Here is an 11,385-nt window from a genome sequence, read left to right on the forward strand (position 1 = left end):
TCAAGAGATGGCATTTCAGTACCTTGGAGAGAGTATGCTGTAGCCACCTCTGCTAGCTGTATTGCATGTGCTTTACCGTTTGTGGCTAAACTCATGGAATGAAATCCAGTCTGATCAATTGAAATTGGTAAAAAACAGGAAATTTGCCAAATATTCTGTTATCAATTTGTAATGATATTAACTTAAATTTTCTGTTTTGTAGGAAATTAAAGACCTGTTGGATGATGAGGCTGTTAATACAACAGTGGTCGATAGTTTCTTGGAGCGGGTAAGTTTGCTACCATTACCATTAAAACATATCTTTTAAAGGAGCTCAAAACTATACCTAGTAGTATAATGTATTAATTTTGCATCATTTTTCTAAACCATGCACGGTGTTTTCATCCCAAAAGTCTAATCAACAAGTTATTGTTAAAAGTTAAACTTTGCCCATACATCTAAGATGTGTAGGGCCCATACATCTAAGATGCGTAGGGTGGCGCCCATCTCCACTTCGAAGCCCTTGGGCCACACATTTGTGCAATTCACTACAGCAGGGGGCTGGCCCGCTGGTAGTGATGACTGTGTTTAACTTCCATACTCTTCCTCATTAGTGCTGAGTGCTAAGCAGAGAAAGCAGCATGTACCATTTTTAGAGTCTTTGGTATGACTCGGCCGGGGATCGAACTCACAACCTACCGAATGCAAGTCGAACACTCTACCCACTCGGCCATTGCACCGGTTGTTGCACCAAGTTATTGTGAATGATGGAAAAGATATATTACACTTTAAAAACAGTAAAACTGTATTCCCAATCCAAAATTGTTGGAACATTATTTGTATCATTTCAGGGGCCATTCTAACCATGCACTGTGCTTTCATTAAAAAAAAATCAATGGATATAGGTTACCCTGCGGATAAAAGTGAACTATTGTTAACTGCAATGCCTTGCCATGTAAATGTATCCCTAGAAATGTGCACAAATCATGCTCATGAATCTTATTTTGACAAATTGTGTATTTGTATATCTTTGATATCATTATTTTTGCTCCCGGAAGCTACCCGGCCGGGCCCTGGTTTTGAAATGTGACCTAAGCCTAAGCAAGTGCTTTACAATTCTAACCATGCACTGTGCTTTCATTACAAAAAATCAATGGATAAAAATATAGTTTACTCCGCGGATAAAGGTGAACTATTGTTAACTGTAATGCCTTTCATCCATGTATAATGCCATACATTTAATTCTTCATCTTCCTTACAACAGAAGAAATCCACAGACGAGCAGCTGAAGAAGAGTTGGCAGCACCTCGGCTTCACTTTCTTCCACATCATCAAACGGTTTCTGGACCTGGACAGCACTCTCAACCCAAAAGGTAACCAACATGACCCATTTACAGAATTGCATATGCAGGGCTCGAAATACTTTTTTCTGCATACCTGCACTGGTGCAGGTAACATTGAAAATTACCTGCACCAGACAAATTTTACCTGCACCACTCTGAACTTAAGAATTGTGGATCATGCTAAAGTTGTTCAGGAACCATGCATTGCTATTTTTTCTTTCATACTTTATCAATGCAGCTCATAAGAATCCATACACACCTACATCATAGAACATTTATGTATAAAACTCAGTACATAGACTAAGTGCAGGTTAGGTGCAGGTCACTAAGACATCAGAAATACCTGCACAGCTCCAACTTTACCTGCACTAACCTGCATATGCAGGTGGTATTTCGAGCCCTGATATGGCTCTGGTGTTCCAGTCTGTGACTCCGGCACCGATGCCAGCCCTTGGATAGGACATTCAATGGAGGTCCTGTATTTGAAGAGAGCCATACCGCAAGCACGTTAAGATCCCACAACACTTATCAAAGAGAGTTGGGGTCCTTCCCGGTGTGAGTGGTTCAATCCTGCAGTCTTATGGCCACACCTGGGGCAATTACTGTTGTATTGAGGTCACTTGAGTGGCGCCAAATGGCAGTTTGCTCCGGACCCTTACGATTTAATCGCAATTTTGTTTTGTCGCAGATTTCCAGAACACAGAGGATGCCAAGCAGGCGTGGGCGTTTTTCGAGAGCAACACGCTGTCTGTGGAAATCATCAAAGACAACGAGATACAGAAGGTGCACTTTAGGATTAGAAAGAAGGTGAGGCAAGAAAACTCCATAACACATACTTACTTCATCACTAGTAGATAATTCAGCAAGGAATGTAACTAAAACATGACGTAGATTCTGAAATAGATTGCAGCTTGTGAAAAGTTTCTACATCATACTAACTTTGTCTTGTCTTGGAATCAAAGAAATGCAATGCAATTTCGTGTTCAAGAAATTGAGTTGTATGTGTGACACAAACACAGAGTTTCTTGAGGAACATGGTAATAAAAAATCCCTTGAAAAATAATTTCTGTACACTATGTAAATTCTGCACAGTCAATTATGATATGTTCCTTAAGTTTGTTTCATGTAGTTTTGTGCAGTTACATTGTGTATGCAATGTTAAAAAGGACCTCTGAGTTAGTAGCAATAGCTGCTATGAATATTGTTGACTTACTGCTAGCTAGTTGTGAATCTAGTTGGTCATCATCGATGCTGACTGAAAAAAAAAAGTTGTGAATCTGAAAGAACTCAAACTCCAACTCAATGACAACTGTAAGATTAGAGAATCTATCGCTAATTGTTTGTTTAATGATCCATGAACAGGACCTTCTGAGGAATGAGGTGAAGGAGAAACTGAAGTGGAGTGTGGACCGTTCGTCGCCTAGCAACAAGATCCGCGACTTCATCGATTGGTCGAAAGACATCCGCAGGGACATCAACTACCAGGCCTGGGTCCGATCCCACGGGCTGGCGGCGTTCTTCATCGCACGCGAGTAAGTGGAGCTCACTTTAACTTGAAATTACAGGGAGCATTTTAAAGATGCATTTGGTAATAATATGTACTAAGTTAGATAAAAATTTTAGCTTGAAGTTGAATGTGATTAATACTTTTCAAGTCAGCATTTTTTAGCCTGATCAAAAAATAAAGTCTTTCTAATGTATACATTTGTTTTAAGTTTTCAAACAATCAGTTTAACATTAATCAAAGGTTGACAGCTTACATTTGAAGAAATTTTACTAACTACAATCAAAGTATAACCTCGACATAAGTCTTCTTGTACATGTTTGTACATGACATCTATGCTGATACAAATGTTAGTTGCTAGTATATCAGTTTGAGGCTGTAAATATACTAGATTTTTCTTGACATCTGTGCCTCTAACTTCCTTACAGGGTGTTCTGGAACCGAGCCATCATTTTCCTGACCTTGGTCATCAACATCTTCATGTTGTCCACGTGGAACGCTCCATGTCCTCAGCACTATGGGTAAGTAAACAATGATATTCACAGGTGATTGAGAAGAACAGTCATTCAATTTGTTAACTCTTTATTCTTACTTGTAGATGTTGTAGTTCATGGGTCCAAACAATGGTTCGTTAATCAGGGCAGTGTGGTACTGTTATTGGTCTGTCTGTGCATTTGTGATTTCAGTACACACAGTTTCAGATATTGAATATAGTTCTCTTGCAGGCCCTCTTATTTATACTCTTGTTCCTCATAGTTTTTCCTGAGATGTTGGAGAAGCAAGGAAACAAAGTGTTGTGTCCCCCCATTTAAGGACCATAGCTAATGCCACAAGCATGTGCAAGCCCTTAGCCAAAAATGCATTTTTTATTCATCAGTTGCTACGACACCACAAAACAAGGCCTGCAAACCACTTCTTCATAACTAAAGTCCACACTAATTTGTTTCCTTGGTTCTCTGAGATGTAGAATAATTTATCTACCAAGAAGAGGGTACATTTTCAAGACACCTCACCTCACCGGTCCCATAGCCTCACCGGCCGTAGGGGCAGCACATCCATCAACATAAGTTTTCCACCCTTTTCTGTCCTCAGCCAAGGTTGCAAGATGGTTGACTGTTTGTCCTGACCAGTCTTTCAAATCACTAGTCCAAGTCCGTCGTGGACGACCCCTAGGTCTTACACCCTCCGCCCTTCCTTGGAGTATGTGTATTTCAAGACAGAAGACTCAGAAAACTTGGAGGGACTTGTATTCACTCCGAGAAACATCTCCAGTGTTTGTACCTTGTGTTCTCTCGTTATAGGACCAGAGCAAACGCCACGTGCGCGAGCCCCGAGCCCAAGACACCGCACGGAATCCTGTGGAGTGCGGACAACGGGCCTTACGAGATCACGGTGTACGTGCTGGGGGGCATCCACAACCTCCTGTCCTTCTGCCTCATGATCAGCTTCTTCCTGTCCAACAGGCTCAGGCTGCCAGACGGGAACAACACCAAGGCCTGGTTCAGGTAAGGTCTCATTCCAGTATGTACACACACGCACACACACACACACACACACGCACACACACACACACACACACACACACACACACACACACACACACACACACACACATACAGACACACACACACACGAACACAGATAGACACGCAGACACACACAGACACACTCACACACACACAGACACACAGACACACAGACACACACACAGCTTCTTCCTGTCCAACAGGCTCAGGCTGCCAGACTGGAACAACACCAAGGCCTGGTTCAGGTAAAGGTGGTATCTCAATGCACTTGGGCCACCGCTGCGGCACTGCTGGGTTCGTTCTCTGCGGCGCTGTTTTGTTCTTTTCTCAATTTTTAATCATGTGGATATCGCATAATACGTAAAAGTATGACTTAGAAGACAAGAAAATACACAAATCGTAAGAAAATTCGTTCTTTATCTCTGAAATTCCGGGAGTCATTTACGAACCCCGCAGTGCCGCACCGGTGCCCCAAGAGCAGTGAGAGTCCACCTTTAGGCTACACTGATTTGGTTTCTAGATTATCAAATTTTAAAAAATACTGTTGAACTGGTGAATCTGAGTGGAAAAGTCTGTAGTTTGGTAACTGGGAGTAAATACAGGCATGCAATGTGTTCAATTTTTCTCCAGATCATTTGTTTACATAATGTCCACTTGCTATAGAATAGACTAAGTTCCAAGAACCAACCTTAACCCTTAACCCTTAAACTGCCAAACCCAGACACATACGGCACACCTATACATGTCCTGTGTGCTGTGCCCGGATATATCCGGGTTAGCGTATTCTCCCGAAGTAGCAGCTCTGCGCGCGTGTAGCATAGGAACCCAGGAAGTTAGAGACTTCGGGGGGTCCTTTTTGGAGGTCAGGGGCCAACACTGGCACTGATAGCTTTTTATAGGACTGAAACTCTGGCAGTTTAAGGGTTAAGAAACAAATTAATGTGGCAAAATTGTGTCCAGATCCCAGATTATAGTTAATCCTATTTCATGACATTTGTTCCTTTTCCAGCAAAAATTTCTTGGGCATAGAAATCCTGAATGCGCTGAAGCAGAGGGTCTCCAAACTTGAGATTCAAGTATTCAGCCTGAAGACTCTGTACTATGTGGTAAGCCTAATCTATTTTAGTCTTGTCCTCTTGCTAAATGTTTACTAAAAAAATGTATGAAAACCAAGGAAATAATTTGTTCTGTGGCCTTAAAGTACTTTTCCATACAAATGTTACTCACTCACTCACTCACTATCCATGGCTTGATTATACTGCTGCTGGAGTCCCTGATGCAGGGGTAGGCAGCAGTCGGCTAGTCTTCACACTGCGCTTCCATGCAGTTCTGTCCAGTGGGTCGACCCCTGTGAGACCGCACGCCTTCATGTCCTTCCTAACACACTCCATCCAAGTTTTTCTCGGTCTGCCACGACCCCTATTGCCTGACGTTTTCAGTAAATGTAAGTCTCCCATATGGTTAGTGAGTGAAGATATGTTTCCCTCCCCAGGCATACCTGATCTTCTCCATCCTGGGAACGGTGTTCTACGGCTACTTCTTCTGTTTCCACCTCATCCACATCGCCGTGAAGAACCAGCTACTCATCAGGGTCATTTCCTCAGTCACTCTCAACGGTAAGGCTGTTTGTTTGTTTGTTTGTTTATTTTTGTTTGTTTCTTAATTAGAATACCCTGAAGGTGCTTTTTTTGTTACTCTAATGCTTGTTTTTTTTTTTTAATCTAATGCTACATGTAAATTGATACTTAATGTTACCCGGGCACACTCAACAGTTAGGCTATTTTGGGTTTGTTAAAGGAGTTGTTTGTTTTGTTTTGTTTTGTTTATTAACTGGTCCAGGAGTACAATGTATACTGAAGGTGCCTTCTCAATGTCACCTCAATGTTTTTGTTGTTGTTTGATACTTTGTTACTTTACTTTATAGGCTCTGTATTTGCATGCATGTACTTTGTGTATGTGTTGTAGTGAGTGGGCGCATGTGTGTGGTTTAGCTGTGTGTGACTGTGTGTTTGTGCGTGTGCATGTGTTTGTATGTCTGTGTCTTACTACACTTTAACTGTTTAAGTCGGACTTTGAGTATGTCTAAAGTCTTCAAATTTATTGCTGTGTATGTAAGGTGGGTATAGCTGAGTGTGCGTGTTAAAGCTTTGTGTAATATTCTACAGGGAGGTCACTGCTGTGGGTGTGTGTTCTGGCCATCATCTTCATCTACATCTATGCTGTGATCGGGTTTGCCTTCTTCAGAGGTCACTTCAACGAGGAGAAGGGTCAGTTCTGCGAGTCCCTCGGACAGTGCTTCGTGTCCACCATGCGTTATGGACTCATGGAGAATCTTCATAAGGTAACTTACATAATTGTGCATGGACATTTTAACTTTAGAAGAATAGAAGGCTTTATTGAACATTGTTGAGCTGTCAGATTGAAGAAAATCTGTTTTATTCAGAGTACAGAGAATTCTGTTTTATTCTGTTGTTGTTATTTGTGACTAAGAGCAAAGCATATAGCTAAAGGTTCCCCAACTAAGAGCTACTCCAGTGACAAAGACACAAAAATTATCATCATAATGATAAATTTGATTACAGCATTTTGAGCCCAAGTCTACAAAACTTAAATTTGTACATATTAGGTTTTACATGCATTTACTATAATTCTGTAAGCCCTGCCCTGAAAAGAAAAGATCTGTGTCAAGTCCCAATTTGATATGACCTTGTTACATTCATGTTAAGAATAATTTTTAGGACTTTGAACATAAAATGCTCTTCAAAACCAGGTTGTAAGACAGTTTAGATGCACCTTGCAATTCTATTCAGCCCGTCCATGGAAAAAACAAAACATTAAAGATACCATTCTTTAAGTCCCTTTTGTGACGACCTTGTACTCGTTCTATCCCTAGCCCCTGATCCCGCCATCTTGGGTAACCTTTGAGGACTATGCCATCAAACTGCTCTGGGACCTGACCTTCTGGGTCATAGTCACCACGATCGGCCTCCGCATTGTCTTTGGCATGATCGTGGACGCCTTTGTGGCCCTTAGGAACAAAAAGGTACGCAATTTCGCCTAATTTTGCTCCCCTTTTTCTCTCTCGTGTCGCTCTCCTATTAGGCGATCCTGCCTCCGCCGGGGGTAACGTTCGCTTCGTACGCGCTCAGACTGTTCTGGTACATGGCCTTCTGGGTAACCCTGATCATGGTCGGACTACGACTCATCTTTGGGATAGTTGTGGGGGGATTCGTCTCCTTGCGGAACAAGAAGGTAAGGCCACACCAATTTAATTTGTTGGTTCACGGATTTAAAAAAAGATATGCTCAACTGAAAACAAATCCCGAGGACCTGGTGTATAGTACCTTGGAGCACTCAGATTTATAGAGTGGACATGGTCATTTTCAAATTTTCCTCACCGCCCATTGCATTTATGATTGCTATATTTTCAGTTTTAAAAAAATCTGTGAACCAACAAATTAAACTGGTGTGGCCTAATCTAAAAAATAATGGGTGATTGGTGATAAAAGCAGCCTGACCTGTCTTGAGTTCTAGCAAATTGGCATAATCATTATCTCTTATAATTACTTGTCTAGTAATGTTATAATGTCAGATAACTGGAATCATGATGATTGTAATACCTTAAGCTTGCAAATAGGCAGATTGCTCTAACGTCCTTAAGTAAACTGGAATTGTTTGGTTCTGAAGTTAAGTTTGTTTTGTTTTACATTTTTTTTCCAGTGGCAAGCTGATTTCGACATGGCCAACATTTGTTTCATCTGCGGAAGGACAAACTACGACTTCGAGCGATTTGGGAAGGTAGAGAAGTATTTTGGTTGCTGCAACATTATTCTTTATATTCATACGTGTTTGGTATACAACCATTGTTATGTATACAGCTACAGTTTGGCTCATTGTTGACATACTACTTTTCTACAATCCTTGTTTAGAACACTGGACACCTTAAGCTACACACTAGATATTTACTATAAGGAAATGTTGTTTTACTCTTAAATCAATCAGCACTTTTAAGGTGGTCGTATTTAATCTTTGAGAGTAAGATATTCTACATTATGAATGAAAAGAGCATAGCTCTTTCTCCATACAATGGCCTTGACACCACATTTGCATGTACAGTTCATTGTACCAGGGAAATCTTTTTGACAAGCACAATGAACAGAACAATGGACCTGTCCTAGGGTCACTGCGAACTCACAGCTTCTAGTTCCAGAGGCAGGGTGGAAAACTACTTGACTATGCACGCTGCAGGAAATTGCCAATTAGAAATGTTTGAATGTGTCTTTGAGGACATCTACATGTGAAGACTCATAGTGCAATGATCAAAATCCTTTCTGTACAGGGTTTCCGTCGGCACGTGAAGAATGAACACAACATGTGGTCCTACCTGTTCTTCTTCATTCACCTGGACGAGACTAACGAGACCCAGTACACCGCCATAGAGTTCCATGTCGCTAAACTGGTAATTAGTTAATGTCACCCCTTTCTGTTTATAATATTTATGTTGCAATTAGCCCTCGGGCAAGAACTTGCAACTAAACTTTCAGATGATACTCACACTGCCACTCCCTTAAGGAGACCAGTGGCCCAGTGTGCACACCGCCATTAAGTTCCACATAGCTAAACTGGTAAAACTGAATGATCATAATAGATGTCACCCCTTTTTCTTGATGACACTCACACTGCCCCTTAAGGAGATCTACATTTGCAGTAATAAATGATTGACTGTATGTCACCCCTTGTTCCCACTGAATTTCCTAGCTCTTTATTTCTTGCATGTTGGTTTGGCGTTGTTACGGGGTGAAATGCCATCTGTATCTAACTAGTCTGTAAAACTGCCCTTTGGCGTACCACACTTTGCAGGCATGCGGTGTGGCAGCAGCTCAGGTAATATTACACTCAACAACCTGTCACACCTAACATTTTCACATCTGACTACAAACATTGTTTCTAGTGAGGATGTGCTTACTGTACTTGATGGCAACAAATTCCACTCAGTGATTGTTCTAGGAATGAACAAGTATTTGAACACATCAAACCTTGGTTAAAAACTTTGATACTGGAAGGCATGACTGTTTCTTGTTCTATAATCAATCCTTTTAATACACTTGCTGATTGACCAAGTTTGTTGTTACAGATGAAGAATGAAGCGTATGAGTTCTTTCCCGTGAATCGCGCCCTGAGTCTGGACAACAAGAAGGACGCGTACGACTCCAAACTGGACAACCTGGTGCTGCAGGTGGACCAGCTGGTCAAGAGGCAGAAGGAGGAGGTCGGTGTCTAAATGGTTGTCATGGTTATGATAAAACTAAGTCTTACGTAATTTTTCTTCCGAAAAAAATTCATTTGTAAATTTGTAGTTTGTAAAATAAATGATTCATTATAATTATTTTGGCAATTAATGCAAAAATGTCTTTGATTGTGGTATCTTATAAGGCCCTATGGACTGGAGGACTTTGTTGCAAAAAGAACAATCGTTTTTCCTCCCTGTCTTTCCTCCCCTTTATCAATCCATCCTTTGTTTTACATCCATCCATCCATCCATCTTTCCATCCATCCTACATCGATCGTGTTTTGGGAGAGCATTGCTGTTCCAGATCTCTTTTACTTCAGTTTTTTGTCAAGAAAACCGACACTGTTCCCTGTCAAAGAAGATTCATATTGCTTGTTTAGAAGACATTGTTCCCTGTCAAGAATTTTGTCAAGAAGACACTGTTTCCTGTCAAGATGACACTGTTTCCTATCAAGAAGACATTGTTTTGTGAAAAAGACATTGTTTCCTGAATCTTTGTTCATTTATATAAAGTTGCAGATTCTACATGGTAGATTTAAACCTTCTAAGAGAGCAGTCAAGTCTCTTGTAGAGAACACTTTTTGTGAAGAAGACACTGTTCACTATCAAGAAGACATTTCTTTGTCAAGAGGACACTGTTTGCTGTCAAGGAGACATTGTCCTTAAGATGCTTTTCCCTCTTTCTTAAGACATTATTTCTGTTTTCTTGCAGGATGCCCAGAAGCGTCGCCATGAGGAGAAGATGAAGCAACGTGAGTGGGAAGAGAAGCATCGGGCGGACTCCGCCCACACCCCGGCACTCACCGTCAAGTCCAGCACCTCCGGAGAAGACACGGCGTTTTAGGCCTCACCAGTTTAAGAGGGCGCTGTTCCATTTTTTCTTAAGACGTTTATTTCTGTGATAAGCACCGGGCAGACTCCGACCACACCCCGGAACTCAACGTCAAGTCCAGCACCTCCGGAGAGGACACTGCATTTTACTTTGTCTGAAATAGAATTCAAATTTCTTGTTGCTGTCAGGTTGTTCATAATGTTGAATATGCGACCCTTAAACTGTGGTCTAGTAATCTTCTTTTAGTAGTAGTTTTATTTGTAGGACTGTAGTTGAGACACTATGGAGAGATTGAAAGTATATATTATGTGGGAAGAGAAGCACCCGGCAGACTCCGTCCACACCCCGGCACTCACCGTCAAGTCCAGCACATCTGAGGAGGACACGGCATTTTAGGCATCACCAGTTCGAAGTTCAAATTTCTTGTTGCTTTCAGGTTGTTCATATTCCATATTAAGTCTTTCTTTCTTTCTTCCATTAGTGCCCACGATCATTATGTTAATCATTATGGCACAGTCTTTATTTAATGTTATATCCAAGGGACGGCCCTAGCCGAAACTAGGTACCCATTTTCACCTGAGTCAAGTGAGGAAGCCGTGTAAAGTGCCTTTCCCAAGGGCACAAGATCGGTGGCACAGTGGGATTCAAACTCAGGACCTGTTGTGCCTGAGCCCAATGCGCTGCCAATTGCGCCACGCGATCTCACTGTAACCCTTGAACTGTAGTCTTGTAATCTTCTAGTTAGTAGCAGTTTTATTTGCTGGAGGTATTTGTGATGCATAACTTGAAATCTTTTATGATAACAATATTGACCTAATACATTTGTACAGTATCTTGATTTCAATCTCAGGTCTAGCACATCCAGCTTTTTAGGAATCACACCAGTCTAATTTGTTGGTTCTCTGGGGTTT

The 11,385-nt window shown here is 41.4% G+C and overlaps 1 protein-coding gene across 1 annotated transcript in view; it reads left to right on the forward strand.

Annotated features, from left to right (window-relative positions):
* The window catches only part of LOC118430936 (inositol 1,4,5-trisphosphate receptor type 3-like), a 58,720-nt gene extending 47,991 nt beyond the window's left edge, over positions 1-10,729 (forward strand). Inside the window, exons 65-78 of the mRNA XM_035841963.1 lie at positions 203-268; positions 1,244-1,352; positions 2,011-2,129; positions 2,685-2,854; positions 3,255-3,347; positions 4,128-4,331; positions 5,362-5,458; positions 5,845-5,968; positions 6,518-6,693; positions 7,246-7,395; positions 8,073-8,150; positions 8,692-8,811; positions 9,487-9,621; positions 10,355-10,729. Of these exons, the coding sequence (XP_035697856.1) occupies positions 203-268; positions 1,244-1,352; positions 2,011-2,129; positions 2,685-2,854; positions 3,255-3,347; positions 4,128-4,331; positions 5,362-5,458; positions 5,845-5,968; positions 6,518-6,693; positions 7,246-7,395; positions 8,073-8,150; positions 8,692-8,811; positions 9,487-9,621; positions 10,355-10,486 (1,773 nt within the window). The 3' untranslated portion in view covers positions 10,487-10,729. The remainder of the gene's footprint in view (positions 1-202; positions 269-1,243; positions 1,353-2,010; positions 2,130-2,684; positions 2,855-3,254; positions 3,348-4,127; positions 4,332-5,361; positions 5,459-5,844; positions 5,969-6,517; positions 6,694-7,245; positions 7,396-8,072; positions 8,151-8,691; positions 8,812-9,486; positions 9,622-10,354) is intronic.
* Positions 10,730-11,385: the final 656 nt, after the last annotated feature.

Source organism: Branchiostoma floridae, chromosome 14 (genome assembly GCF_000003815.2).
Source record: "Branchiostoma floridae strain S238N-H82 chromosome 14, Bfl_VNyyK, whole genome shotgun sequence".
NCBI classification, from domain to species: Eukaryota; Metazoa; Chordata; class Leptocardii; order Amphioxiformes; family Branchiostomatidae; genus Branchiostoma; species Branchiostoma floridae.